At 42.4% G+C, this 15,445-nt stretch overlaps 1 protein-coding gene across 1 annotated transcript in view; it reads left to right on the forward strand.

Annotated features, from left to right (window-relative positions):
- GPATCH11 (G-patch domain containing 11) overlaps positions 1 to 15,445 on the forward strand; it is a 43,603-nt gene that overhangs the window by 22,897 nt on the left and 5,261 nt on the right. The window contains exons 3-7 of the mRNA XM_085857808.1: positions 1,366 to 1,407; positions 4,359 to 4,458; positions 7,160 to 7,250; positions 10,649 to 10,807; positions 13,734 to 13,815. Coding sequence (XP_085713934.1) covers positions 1,366 to 1,407; positions 4,359 to 4,458; positions 7,160 to 7,250; positions 10,649 to 10,807; positions 13,734 to 13,815 — 474 coding nt within the window. The remainder of the gene's footprint in view (positions 1 to 1,365; positions 1,408 to 4,358; positions 4,459 to 7,159; positions 7,251 to 10,648; positions 10,808 to 13,733; positions 13,816 to 15,445) is intronic.

Genomic DNA, 15,445 nt, shown 5'->3' on the forward strand with positions numbered 1-15,445 from the left:
AACATCTCCCTCTGAAAGGCCCAGTGTACATACATTATTGGTCGTAGTAGTAGTAGTCATCGTAGTAGTAGTAGTCGTACATCAAATACAAGAGGTGTGAGTGTGTGATCATACAAGACTAATAGCTATGGCTGCTGCTTCTTCATTTACATAACCTGATTCAAGGAGCAATGACCTTTTGACTGGTGATATGATGCTTATGGAATGCGATATTCATGAATCAGATGATTGATTTTATGTTGTTGGGCTAATTATCTTGAGACTGGTATTATACATGATGTATTACACAAGACCTCACTTTCCCAAGAACGGTAACATCACTTGTATTTTTTTTTCAAATCCCATGTTGTCTGTGTGGCAAAATGTGATTTTAACCAATGAGGGATGAAAAATGTTACAATTTAAAATGCAATAATTTTGATTGATTTGTTATCTGTTTGGGCTATATTTATATAAATTGAGTTTCAGCTTTCCACGACTCTCTAGAAATTGAATACATTGTATATAAATGTTGAAGGAAATGGAATTTCTCTCCAACAAAAATATTTGAAGCAAGTTCTGTACTGTTGCTTAACAAAATGGATGTAACAGTCTGTTGTGTGAGTGGTTTTCACAGAGTTGAAGACATTACATTTCAATGTGGAGATGAAAAACAAACATTTAGATTACCGTATTTTTTGGCCTCTAAGGCGATGTGGAGTACGTCTAATTGGCTAATTTCCCCATTTTTCGTTCCTTCATTAATAGATAAGTCGATTTGGAATACAAGAAGAAGCTAGATCAAGTACGAGAGTTAGAAAAACTGTCGGTCAGAACAACAGGGGTGTTAATTCCTCCCTGACACTCACAACCCTGTACTTCCAGGGTCATTATTATTAATGAGCTGTTTTGTGCATATTGTTTGAATAACTTTGTGGGACGACCTTTCAGTTTATTTAGGAATGTAAATCATTTTTAACATGTTTGTTATATAGAGGTGCAGTATTTAAAACGACCTACAGAATCATGACCTACAGAGTCTTAGACCATATATAAATCTATTCTGGGTACATCTCGAGGCCTGGACTTCGTGGAAAAAAGAAAAACAAATTCGACTTATACGTCGAAAAATAGTCATTTTATCATTTAACTGTGTCTTCCAACTCAGTGGCAAGTACGTACTATGTTATTATCATAGTTTAAATGTAAATAAGGCCAATGTAGTAAATTATTGTTATCGTGTAAATGGACCAATTGCATTGACTTCAAAAATGCATATTTTGTATATTTTTATTAAATTATCTTTTATTTGCTCAACTAATTATGATGATGTGACATCATTGTTACATTTCATGTTTATCTCAGGTTTTGTATGTTATGTTGCAGGTGCAGGGATAACGGAACCAATCGGTGTTAACCTCAAAGCAGGTTTGTATCCTTCACCTTTTTCATTTCCCTGTATAATGTTTATCAAAATTGTAATTTGTAATTATGATCGTAATTTTTTACTATGATAGTAAGTAATAGTGTACATTTTGTGCTCTTGAATGGTTGTGGAGACACAAGAATGTTGCCAGGAGACTGTAACACAATTTTGGTGGATATTGTCAGGAATGTTTAGGTGCTACGTTCGTAATCCTTTTTTTTTCCCTCCCCAAATCAACAATCAACGATCGGTGGTCGTTGCTGGATCTCTTCTTGTTAAAACTCAGCCTTTTGATTCTAGCTCAACTTCACTACAGTGACCACACAATTTTGTTGCTTTTTTATCTTTCTTGTTGTGCACTCACAAGCCATTACCATGAAGGTGTTCATGGGGTCATTTAAGTTTGCTTGTTTCACCCATACTTGCAGTACTCATTGCCTTTTCACATTCATGAATGCATGATGTTCCACACTATTATATAGTAGCCGAGGGTTTCTGCATAATTTAGCGATTGTTATTTCATTCTATTACCTTTTGCTAAGCAATTTGAGATAATCAATCGTAAAAAAAAAAAAATACCAGTGAAGAGCTACATGAGCGAGAATACCAGGAAATTCTGATGTCAATGGCACACTGATACAAGTGGCTGCTTCATGCAGGAGACACCTATTAGGTCTTTGTCACTTCGGTGAGCAGATCAAAAAGTGGTTGACAATGCACCGGAGGTTTGAATAGCTTGCTGGGATGATTGAACCATTTGAGTATCCTGTGTCAGAGTGGCGACCCGTGCAGGATTGTGCCCAATAGCCCAAGAGACTGCTTAGGCAGCAGCGACTCTCTGTCCAGATTATGATCCGAATGGATGGATGGAAGAAGAATTCTGATCATGGCTTTGTTATACATTTTCATCAATTTCCATTTCCAAAATGCATTTCATAAGGCTAAAGCATGGAGAAATCCCCTGTTTGTTTCCATCCATGGGGAGGAGGAAATTTCTCCTCGATTGCCCCGCTGAATGCTGAGAGAAAAGCAGTCATAAAGATGATGTCGCTGGTACCCAGAGTGCTCTTGGAAGTGACCTCATTTCCCCCAATCTCAGTGGCTGTGTTTGAAAGTAAAGTCTAGTGTTGTCGCATGTATCTGTCTGCTTGAGTGTTGTGTGATCTCTGATGCAGCTCCTCCTTGAGCCTTGCATTCTGTAAATAAGAAAAAAATAATTCCATCATAAATGGTTTCGTAATTCATGACACTTTTTGGAAGCAGTTCACTCGGAGGACCAAGAGTTTTTTTTTCTTGAATACCTGTTGTTTTCTTGAAAACCGTTTGAATACAATAATTTCCATTGCATAGAAACAGGTACATGCCCTTGAATACTGATTGACCTTGTTGTGTGGTGAGGGCAAGCAAGAAGGTGGTGAGAGATGGTAAATAAGGTGTACTAAAATGAGAATTCCTGTTGAACATTTTGTTACTCAACTCAACACAAGCTAAAATAAACCAACGTTTTAGTGAAAACCAACAAAATTTGTGTATTTGTTTGTAAAATTTGTACACCTTTATAATCGTAATCCAGAACACTTAGACCACACGACATAAAATATCCATTGATTACATCACCAGGTGGTGGAAATGTGATTGCCCTCCTCTTCAGGTTGAGGTTTCACGAGGGCTGACCTCTTTATTAGTGGAGTGAGTTATGAGATCATGTAAACTGATTTATATTTAGGATTTTGTCATAGATTGTATGAAGATTTGTATATTTTTTTATGCCTCTGCTGATGAAGTCGTTGGTAGTATTGTGTTTTTGGGTTGTCCTTCCATCCCTCCATCCATTATCATGAATCATTATAACGTCTGTCCATAATAATTTTCTCTGTTTTATCTGCAACCGCTTATCCGATTGACACAAAATTTTCACCATAGGTGTAGAATGTTTTAATTATAATTATGATGTCATAGGTCACGTGGTGTTGCAGCCATGTTGGAAAAAAGGAAAAGCTTTGGACCTCTGCATCTCCGAAACTGCTCCATTGATAAAATTGAAACTTGGCACATGTGAAGTACTCCACATGGGAAACAAGTGTGATTTTTTGATGATGTCATAATTGCATACGTTGAATACTTGAACCGATGAGTATGAAAAATTTTGAGGATCATCGAGGGGTAAATAAAAGCCTGGTGTTGGCTTAGTGATTAGGGTGGTGGCTTGGGATCCTAGGCTCCTGAGTTCAAGGCCCGTTGGCCGCTGAATTAACACCAGGGGGTTGACAGCCTGTCATCCTTCCGAGGTCGGCGAAATGAGTAGCAGTGTAGCAGCTAAAAAGGCTGCACACGAAGGGAAGGGGTATCAACGGATTGATTAAATCTGATATTGGTGTGGTGCAGCCATGATGGGCCGAATGGCCTCCTCCTGCACCTTAATTCCTCGTAAGTCCTTGTAAATCCTTGTAAATTGTATTGGGGGGGGGGGGGAATTGATGACATCATCGGTCACATGGTTCGGCATTCATATTGTTTTTAACATAAAAACTTTCAAAAATCTTCTTCTCCGTAATGGCTGAACAGATCGAGGTGAAACTTTACAGGTATGATCGATCACCTATCCATGAGGAACAAAACATTCACCCATGTCATCATAGGTCACCTGGTTTGGTAGCTATGATTTATTTGAAGAATAAACCTTTAAAAATACTATTTTCCAGAACGGCCTGACAAATCGAGGGAAAACTTCACCCACATGTTCCCCAAGCCTTGAGGATACCAGGATGTTAACAAATAATTTAGAGGTCACATGGTCAAGCAGCCAGAATTATTTAATATTTTGAATCTGGGTTCAGGTATTTAAATCAAACTTGGTACAAGTGTGGTTAATGATGTAATGATGTGAGCGGAGGCATTTCTGGTGATGTCGCGATCTCGAAAAGTGCCCTTCTAGTTTATTATTATTTGGCAGGACGTGGAGGTCTTGGACGAGAGGTGGCACAGAAGGAAAAGCGACATCGGCAAGAAGTTTGCCGGCAACAAGAGACCAAAGTTTCTCTTGAGGAGTATCGGTAAGAAGCGTACTTTCACTCTTCTCCTCCCTATTTTCCCACAGCTTCAAACCCATACCTCCCATTTCCTACTCTTCTGTTTTACCATTTGCGATTACATTTATTGAGTGCACATGACCAAGTTAAAATGTTTATCACTCCTGTTTTTATTTATTTTAATGTTTTTATTTATTTATTTATTTTAAACACATTGGAAACAGCTGCACTTTAAAACAATTTATTTCATGGAAGCTGGGCTCACTGTGGGGTTTATCTGTGGGGACCACACATTGGTTAGATGCTTAAATTGAGCTTGTAATACATACTTTGGCACAGTCCAATGCTGAAGAGGTGACGAGTAATAATTTGATGAAGGAACACGACCTTATGCCAAAACACTTTAGGTCTTTTTACTTCATCAAAAGCTTCCATTTCTGGTTTCCTCTTTGTGTTTGCTTCTCTTGGTTCTCTGAGTGATCTGCTTCCGAAAAGCTAAGTAATCTGTCTGGATTCTGCTGTGTTGTTGTAGATTTTGTGTCCATTGTTTTGTATTGAATGCTTACTCCTGTGTATTTTTTCATGCTCATTGTATTTATGCATCTCAGGTCTCAGGCTCGGATAGTTTTGGCTCTACCATTTTTTTTTTCTTCCAACTGTTTCCTATACCCACTCACTGTGTTTCCATCCCCTCTGTCCCATTATTCACCAATCTTGTTTTAATTCCTTCCTTATACCTTCTGTTTAATAATAAAAAAACACGGACACAGTAGGTGACGAATGCTTTGTCTCACCATCGCAGGCTGGCCAGGTGTCTTGTATGCTATGGGATTGTCCCGTTTTATACTTTCCCAGAGCGGCATTTTTGTCATGGTGTGTCCATTCTGTGTTTTTTTTTGTTGTTGTTTGTGTGTGGCGTTTCTGTGCCGTGTCAGTGCCTTTCCGTGTCCGTATCGTGCATCTTCTCAATCGTGGCAGATAACCACAAGATCTAGCTCTCTCTCTGTTGTTTCATAACTGTTCTCTATAAAATGTTCCGAGCACATTAGCGAACATCTTGTAGGGCCGAACCACACTCAGGTATTTCGGCCAAACCTCGTCCAATTTCTGGCAAACTTAGGGTCTTTCGGCCATTGGTGTAGTATGAAACCATCTCGGTTTGTATGACTGCAACCACCAATGATTTATCAACTCGTCATATTTGTAGAAAATCGAAGATTATTTGCTATTTGAGTTAAGTCGTACCACGATGTAATCTGAAGACAGTACAAATATGGCGGTCGACTCCAAGATGTGACGTCACGGCTAAGCTTTAAGAAGAAGAAGATTTCGACTTTTAATTAGAAAATTACCTGCTTTATAAATCGGAAATCGGAAAAAGACTCATCATACCTATTTTGTATGGCATCAAGGGATAGATTAGCGTTGAGGTGATCTGAATGTTTGGGTTCCCCTTTAAATCTTCCCACTTACAATACTCAATTCCAAACACTTTTCTCTTAGTCTGCTTTCCATTATCTCCTTCTCTCCATCCCTGGATGACTCAACTCATGCCTCATCCACCATCATGTTCATATAGCACAGTCTTTCTTTGTGCTTTTAATCATCATTGCCATACAAATCCTGATGTATATCTTCTTCTCTCTGCCCTTGGGATCCTTAAATCCAACCCCTTTTGTACTGTATGTTGGACTATGGTGACAAACTTCCCCATGTCATCTTCACAGCCTGGTTCCCCTACATGTACTCCAGGATCCGTGTCCATCCACTCCATGCCCCTTCCCCTTCTTGCTTCCTTCATACCCTACCTCCTCCTTTTTTCTTTCACACCCTGCCCCCTCCTTGTTTCCTTCGCATCCCTCCCCCTCCTTGCTTCCTTTGTTCCTTCTCCACTCTTTGCTTCCTTATATCCCACCTCCTCCTTACTTCCTTCAAGCCTGCATCCTCCTTGCTTCCATTGCACCCCATTTCCTCACTTCTTCCCCTCTTCTCCTCCTGCTTCCCAGTTCTTCCCCCCCTCTGATTCCCAGCCCCTCCACCCCTCTGATTTCCAGGCCCTCTTCCCCTACCCCTTTTTCCTGGCCCTCTCTTCTCTCCCCGTTTCCCGGTCCTCTCTTCTCTCCTCGTTTCCCGGCCCTCTCCTCTCCCCGTTTCCCGGCCCTCTCCTCTCCCCGTTTCCCGGCCCTCTCCTCTCCCCGTTTCCCGGCCCTCTCCTCTCTCCCCGTTTCCCGGCCCTCTCTTCTCTCCCCGTTTCCCGGCCCTCTCCTCTCTCCCCGTTTCCCGGCCCTCTCTTCTCTCCCCGTTTCCCGGCCCTCTCTTCTCTCCCCGTTTCCCGGCCCTCTCTTCTCTCCCCGTTTCCCGGCCCTCTCTTCTCTCCCCGTTTCCCGGCCCTCTCTTCTCTCCCCGTTTCCCGGCCCTCTCTTCTCTCCCCGTTTCCCGGCCCTCTCTTCTCTCCCCGTTTCCCAGCCCTCTCTTCTCCCCCCGCTTTCTTAGAAGGTAGTCACAGAAATACCTTCTAAGAAATCACTTTATAATTGGCATTCCATGAGATGTTCCTACAGTGGAACTACGTCTTTTCACAGTAAATGCGATGAGGATTTTTGGGTGCAGTTTCTGTCCTTGAAATTGTCATTTAAGTATTGGGATGTATTTGGGCCACCATGAGCTCCCATGAGTTTTGACTTGTAGAAAGTGTTTTTTAAAATCTCTATTTTGTTTTTGAAAGCAAACGAGTGCGAAGCAAAATGGAGGACCGTCAGCTGGAATCAGATCTTCGGAAGAGCCAGTGTGCTTGCCAGCAGCTTGATGCGCAAGCGGTAGGTGAAATACCTTCTTCCCTTAAAACGATCATTACTCGGTTGTGCCATGGTGCGTTCTTCTATGCAGGAGGGCAAAGATAAGTTTTGTTTTGGAAGAAATGTGTTATGTGGTTATGACAATGTTGTGAACGATGTTTGTTGGTGGTCTCACAAGGTCTGCATGGGGCAGTAAAGTAGTCTAGAATCGTTTAGTACGTGTAGATTATGACAGGATGTCCAGCATCCATTTGACACTCTTGTCCTTTTTGTGACCCCTTGTTTTGCTCATTTTCTTGTGGTTAAAAGCCTTTGGAAAGTATCGCTCTCAAGTTATCACAATGAAAGGAGCCAATTTGTCTGGCTTGCAAACTTGTTGTGCTTATGCCAGGTGCAGGTGTGGTGTTTGATGACTTCACACCTTGTAAGTCAGCCCAATATTTGTGTTTGGGCCTTTATGATCTCCGAAGATTATAACAAAAGCTTGCAATGTGCTTTTTGAATTTGCTGCTCAGGTGAAAGCAGTTCTTCTGGTGTCTGAAAGCCTGGCACCTTGTCAGCAAAGCTGAAGCTCAAGTTGAGATTACTAACAAAGCTCAATATATATGGAATATCAAACTTAAGCTCGAGGAATTGTTCCCACAAAGATTTAACCATCTTGCATTCTCTGGTGTAGCCCTGCCTCTATGCGACTATGGTGACTCTCTGCGACTATGCCTGTCACAAGTTCTTACACTGGCGGTCTGAATCCCAGTGGTGACTGTTGAGAGGTGTGTGACATGCAGTTGAGCTCAGCACCACAGAGTATTTGGATTTATGATTGTAGCATTCCTGGGTGCTGTTCGTAGGCCTAACCTGCATGGCAACAACCTTTGCAGTGCCTTCAGAAAGTGTGCACTTGTTCCAATCATAAATTGGAACCCATTTTCCACTATGTTGTGACTTTGTAATAAAAAATGACTGTGCTATGAGGGTCAAAATAATCCCAGACCCCTGATTTGCTCATAATAATCCAAAACGGAAGATATGCTTCACAAAAATTAGATACTCGCAATAATCCAAGACTTGCCAACTTTCCATTTCCTCATTATAGTGTTATTGGAACTGTATACAGTTGGTCTGCTTATCCTTCAAACTATCTGTGCCATGATTTTTAATTATTTTAGATTCCTCCATTAGCCAGCCAGCATTGATTGCCTCAGTCAGCCATATCAGGATGGAAGTCTGCGCAACACATTTCTTGTCCACCTAAAATGTACGAGCATGGTGTCAAAGTCCCTTTTTGTTATTATTTCTTTTTCTTTGCAGTAGTGAAGCTCGTGGAAGATCAATATAGAAGTGCCAGTGAGAGAAACATCAAGGGAATGAACGAACAGGAAGACATGAGGTGGGGGCAGGGGTGGTGGCCTGAAGATACTGAAAATAGGAAGTAAGACAGTTGGGTTAGGAAAGATTAATGGGGATAATACAGATCTTATATTAGTTCAGAATTGGTGATGACAAAAGATGGCAGTGCAATGCTTTCTTTTGAAGCCCTGGAGGGAAAAGTGAGACAGAACAGCCTCTGAAAGGTGCTTCCCATAAGCTGGAGAAGCGAAGAATGAAAAAATTTAGGTGTCCAGACAGCCTGGATTTCAGAAGCCTAACCAAGATGGAGTTACTGGGAGAATGCTTGCATCCTGGAGCAAGGTTTTCACAGTCCTAGAAACTCCTTGAAATTCCTGGAAAAATGAAAAAGCATTTTCCCATACTGGAAAGTCCTGGAAAATTGAGAACATTGCACAAATAGAAATAATCTGCTCGGGCTCCCATCAGAATTGTTAATTCCGCCGGTCTCTTTAAGAGAAGGTTTCCAATTTTAACCTCCCTCAGGGATTTAGCATTAAAGCCGGCCAAAATGGTATCTCGGTCTGTCAGTCCGGACCACATAGCTAATCCTAATCCCAGTCAATGCAGTGATCACATGGTGCTCATTTAGCTGCAGAATTATTCCTGAGTTAATCCCATCTGATGTTCTATTCCACATGCCCCTAATTATGTGTAACGGTCTCTGGCATTTATCTATTAGTCTAAAAATTTTGAGGATCCATGCTGGGATGTTACTATATTTGAACTTTACACATATACCATAATTATAAGTCGTCGATGCTGCTGAAGCGGGTGATAAATGAAACATGCAGCGCGTGCAGTACTGAACTGCACCTATCTCCACGTCAAGGCTACGTTTCCAATCCCTTTGTTTTCGGTTGTCACGCTTCAATCATAACTATCTGCTGTTGTGTCAAGGAGGAATGTCATACTGGACAACAATACTCCAACTTAGGTCTGATTTAAGATGTATACACCGTGATCAGATCTTCTATTTTTATATGGAACCTCTTTAATAATCGAAGCAAGCACAACTTTCTTAAAACCTTTTGAGGTGATTAAGTTTACGTGATTAACCCACTTGAGGTCATTGCTAATTACAACACCCAGTAATTTAACCTGCTAATTTTCCTGTAATTGGACATTATTTAGTTGGATCTGCAATGGAAGGAGCAGACAGCGAGTGAAACAAGCCCGCATGACCTGAGACTTAGCGTGGTTTAGTTGCATCTTGGAATCTGTACTCCACTGTTCAAATTGCATGAGGACTGAATGGAGGGTAAATGGTGAATTTTTTTGACGGGGCGCTGCCAATGTTAAATCATCCATGTATTTCCATCTGCTGATGTTAGATGATTGAAGGGCATCATTGATGACAGCCAAAAAAATGAGCGACCCCAGACATGTTCCTTGTGGGGCACCACCTGTTACTGTTGAAGGTTGAGAGTATAGAAAGTTATCCCTTATGCCGTACCTGCTGAACCTGGTGTGAAAGAAAGCTGCACACCCATTGGATCAAAGAAGGTCTTGCTCGTATTGTATGCAGTTTGTTAATCGCTATTGTATGGTCTACCAAGTACAAAGGCTTTGGCAAAATCGGTCAAAACAAGAGTAGAAATTGAACCAGATGTCTCAGCACAAGCATTCAGGAATTCTACCAATTGCACAAGATAATGAATTGAAGACACACCTGCATGCTTTCCAAATTGTTGAGTGTCAATGTTAGGATCGATGTCGGCCACAAGCCATTGATACACAGATAACTCTGCAAGCTTTGCAAAATGATCGGTTAATGTGATTGCTCTCAATTTGTCAAGCATTGGTAAGGTTTCCTTCAGTAAAGGCACGACTATTGATTGCTTCCTTTGAGATGCTATCAACTGTAAAAAAGTTATAAAAGTTCAAAGTTGCACAAGGACTTTATGGACTCCCTGTACACCATTCCATCTTGTTGCATCTTATTTTTATACAGATGTGAAAAGTTCTGGACATGGTACTTTAACTTAACTGATGTACATATTGACAAATGGACTGTGCTGGATATATTGCAGGGAGTAAATTGCCCTGTGGACGCTTGGTTTTGGGTACAAGAAAAGAAGAAAGAGGAGGAAAGTGAGGAAGAAGAAAAGGAGGATCGGGAGGAGGATGAGAAGTCGGAGAAGGATGATGATGATGAGGAGAAAGAGGAAGAAGAAAACGACGAACCAAATGTAAATGCACACTTCAAATTGGATATGGTTGCTAAAAATCTTTTTTCCATCTGAATCCCATTTTGTGAGGGTGTTCAGTACAAAACGACTTTCTAATTACTCATGCCATGCTATTCCGCATCAAAATTTCACCCTTAAAAAGAAATATAAACAATTTTAAAGTTTATAAAAGAGAAACATGAATGACAATAACGGCACTCGGTAGAGCGAATACCTCATTTATATCAGGATGAACATTTACATTTTGTATCCCACTGATAGGCCGGATCTGGATTTGGACCTGAATCAAAATGTAATCAGCTTATTCTTTTCACGTAACTAACTCATCCACCAAGTTGTGTCATAATTTTTGAGAGCGCATACCTCCACCACTTCCAACCTGCCCACCATATAGCATCCAGTGATACATCGACATACCGGTTATAACGATATAATTTTTTATATTGATATACCGGAATTGGAATTCTGAATATACCGGTGTACCGAAAAAATACGGTACATCACCAACAAATCAAAGAAAGGTATTTACAATCTTTAAATACCATGCATGATTTAAAAAGCTTTGATGCACTCGGCATCTCAGATGAACATGAAACTGGAACAGTTAAACGTATGACGTCAAGACATACCAGGAAGTAAGTCCAGTAGGTTTTAACTTTTAAACCTCAGCATCCGAACTCATCAGCTCCGTACAAGCAATCGCGTTTTTCTTTGCCCTCATGGCTGGTTTTAAAGCAATTGCCAATTTGTTTTTCCATGTGAATTGGGTGTGCTTTAGAAAGCCTGTGCTAAATTGGTGATCCGTGATGATCATACGGGTGTGAAAACGATACCGGTATGATAGCGACACCAGCGGTGTCGTCACACATTCTTTGTGACGTCACGAATGACGTCACAAAGAATGCTTTTTTTTTTTTTTACATTTTTTTGCACGATTGACGGTCCGATCTGATTGAAACTTGCGAGGAATATTGCTGGGGAACCCGCGGATGTGCCTTTTCAAGGTTTGATATTAATCGGATAAGCGGTTCCCAAGTTACGGCCATTTATCTGTCGACCAATGACAAGACACGGTGCTATGACGTCACGAATGACGTCACAATTAATGTTTATTTATTTATTATTTTTATTATTTTTATTTTTTTTGCATGATTGACGGTCCGATCTGATTGAAACTTGCCAGGAATATTGCTGGGGACCCGCGGATGTGCCTTTTCAGGGTTTGATATAAAGGTTTGAGAGTGGGGGCGAGAGAGAGGGGCGAGAGAGGAGGGCGAGAGAGGGGGGGTGAGAGTGGGGGCGAGAGAGAGGGGCGAGAGAGGAGGGGTGAGACTAGGGGGGAGCGAGAGAGAGGGGGCGTCACAATTCTTCTTCTTCTTCGTTTGATAAGACGTCACAATTGACGCTGGGGACCTGAGTGTGTTTCCCAGGTGTTTCCCAAGTTATGGCCATTTATGATACGGTTGGTCCGATCTAATTGAAAAAATGCCCCAATCCAGTCGTCATTTACGAGAGCGAAGGAACGAAGCTGCACATACTGGCACGCCTCACCCACGAGAGAGGGTACTGGCACGAGAGAGGGGGAGAGAGGAGGGGGCGAAAGAGTTGGGGGGGGTGAAAGGGGGGGTGAAAAATCCAGTCGTTGTTTACGCACCTACGGGCCCGCACTAGTATATAAAAATATCACCATGTGAATTCAGACTTATTCTAGGTGTTCATTTGCTGAGCATAGTGAAGACAAGGTACCAGTAGATGAGGATATCTAAGTCGGCAGGAGCCAATCCGTGTTGTGTCATTGGAATTATGAAAACATTAAAATTGTTAGGAAATAATGGAAGCCACTGCAACTGGGCTAAAATGGGTTAAATGTGATGGCTTTTTCATACGTGTTGAATGCCCAGCAGCTAACTATTGTATGAAGAAAAATGTGAATAAATCCAGTAGCATTGTATAGAATGCTGCTGCAATAATCAGTGCGATGCTACCATGAATATGCATTTCATTTGTTTTGATGTTCTGGTAGGATAGCCGAGAGTAATGCACACCTGCCTCTCAGCTGTTTGGCCTGGGTTCGGATCTCAGCCCAGCTATAAACTGTCACCCTGGTGTTTCACTTGGGTGTTAAACCGGGTGACCCATCTGCTGGCATTAGTTGGTGGATGTTAAAGATGTCATGGTGTCCTTCCTGAAGAGGAGGTGAGTTATCTCTGGCACCATGAACAAATTACATATTCCTGCTCTCACCTGCAGGGGACACTGCATCAGCGGCACAATCGCGCTCCATGCCATGATGCAAACCAGTTGCCACAGTTTGCACACTAAATGATAATCTTTTTTGAGATATATGGATGTTAGACAGGCATCCTGTTTGCCGGCATTACTTGGTGGACGGTAAAGATCCCACGGTGTGCTTTCGTGAAGAGACGGCGAGGTATTGCCAGCACCATGAACAAATTAGAAATTCCTGTCCTCACCTTAGTTGAATGTCAGGACTGGCCAGCCGGTTTGTGAAAGACTTGGGCCAAGCTTCCCCCAGCGAACCCCACATGAACGTCTGAATAATTGTGGCTGTTAAAGAAGAAGGAGAAGGTAACTCGAAGAAAAGTGTTGCGTCTATAATGACAAATTTACCATCGATGAACTGTCTGACTTGAGGCCCAGGCATACTACAGTGGTGATGACAGTGTGAATACCTGTGTGCTGGATTTGAAATTTTGTGCAAGTTCTTAATTTAGATTACCTTCAGTCTTTAATGATCCATACCTTCAGGCTATTCTTTATCAATGGTGGGCAGGTTCGTATCCAGGTTCATTTCTGCATGTTTGAGCACACCACACATTGGTAATCTATTCTGTGAATAATCAGTCATGTTATTGATGTGTTGCTTTGGTTAATGTTAATGCTATTGATGCCTTGAATGTTGCAGAGCCATGAGAAGTTGGCGAAACTTACTGAATACCTACGGACACGCCATCTCTACTGTGTTTGGTGTGGCACCTCTTATGATGGTCAGTCATGTTGCCGCTGATATATTTTAAGGTTGTCATAGTTAGTACCCCATCCCCCAAAAAATGTTGGGTTTCCGGTAACATGCTGCTCAATGAATCGGATAGGTGGGTTGGGGTGTTTTTTTTTTTTCTTTTGGACGTGTATAAATGGAAGCAGAACAGTATTTCAGATTCTACATCTTTCCAATCAGTATGTTGATAGTTGAAAAGATATAGAATCATGAACTTTAACATGTCCATCGTGAGATACAAAATTATGGGTAAAACAGTGTTGTGTACACAAGTCAGAGGATTAAATGACACCAATTTAGTATCTCTGCTAGCCTGGTGTTGGCTTAGTGGTTAGGGTGGTGGCTTGGGATCCTAGGGTCCTGAGTTCAAGCCCCGTTGGCCGCTGAATTAAAATACACCAGGAGGCTGACTCAGCCTGTCATCCTTCCGAGGTCGGCAAAATGAGCACCAGTGCACTGGTGAGGGGGACACTGCATCAGCGGCATCGCCACGTCCCAACTAACGATGTGAGTGAATGAATGAATCTTTGCTCAGTTTCCTTTAAACAGTGAAGCTGATCTCAGCAGTGATATAGACAGCATATCATGAACATGGCTAAAACTTTTAAAAACCACAGTTTGCCATGGATGCTCGCTTTCCATCAACCATCTTTTTTTCCAACTTCAGTGTCAACTCACTCCTCTCACCCCTCACTCTCAAAGCAACCATCCCACTCTTCTCCCTCCAAGCCTCCCTCTCACCTCTCTCAAAAATTCCCCCCTCACCTTTCTCCCACCTTTCATCCCCCTCACTCTTCCTTCTCAAAGTTTCCCCCCCTCTCATCCGCCACACTACCTGCCTCCACTGCCCACTCTCATCCATCTCTTCGCTCCACCTCCTCAAACCCTCAACTGCCTTCTTCCTTGTCTCTTGTCCCCCCTCTCCCCCAGCACCACAGAGCCTTTTCTCCTCCTCATTCGGCCCCCTCCCCTCGTTATTCTGCAATACCCCACACTCCTTCAGCAACCCTCCTTACCTGCCCCCCTCGTCCCTTGTCCTACCCTCCCCCTCCACCTCCTGCACCCAAAGCCTCCTCCCCATCCTCTTCATTAAAAGTGTGGACCTCAAATATCCGGGGCCTTCGCTCAAACCTTTCAGATCTTTCCATACAGGGAGCCACTGACAAACCAGACATTATCTGCCTAACAGAAACTTTCCTCTCCCAAGACGTGTCTGACTCCCAAGTATCTCTCCCTGGTTACTCCCTCTTACGGTATGACAGACCTGAGCCTCGTCCTGGTGGAGGTGTTGCTCTCTTCATCAAAGACTCTATTCCTCACTCTCCCTGCACTGCTCTCACTCCCCCACACCCCCAGGAATACCTCTGGCTACAGCTTCCCTCCACTCCCACCTCATGTTTATATGTGTACTGTACCGTCCACCGAACAGTGATGACTCCATCTACACCTCACTATCCGAAAACATGGACCATCTTCTATCTTCTCATCCAAACTCTCTCTTCCTCTTATGTGGTGACGTCAATTGTCATCACGCCAGTTGGCTCGGTGTGGGTACCTCTCTCACCTGCCATGGCACCTCAGCAAAAGCTTTCTGCGACTCATTGGGACTGACTCAATCG

This window comes from Eptatretus burgeri, chromosome 15 (genome assembly GCF_056783735.1).
Source record: "Eptatretus burgeri isolate ZD-2024b chromosome 15, Ebu_testis_v1, whole genome shotgun sequence".
Lineage (NCBI taxonomy): Eukaryota > Metazoa > Chordata > Myxini > Myxiniformes > Myxinidae > Eptatretus > Eptatretus burgeri.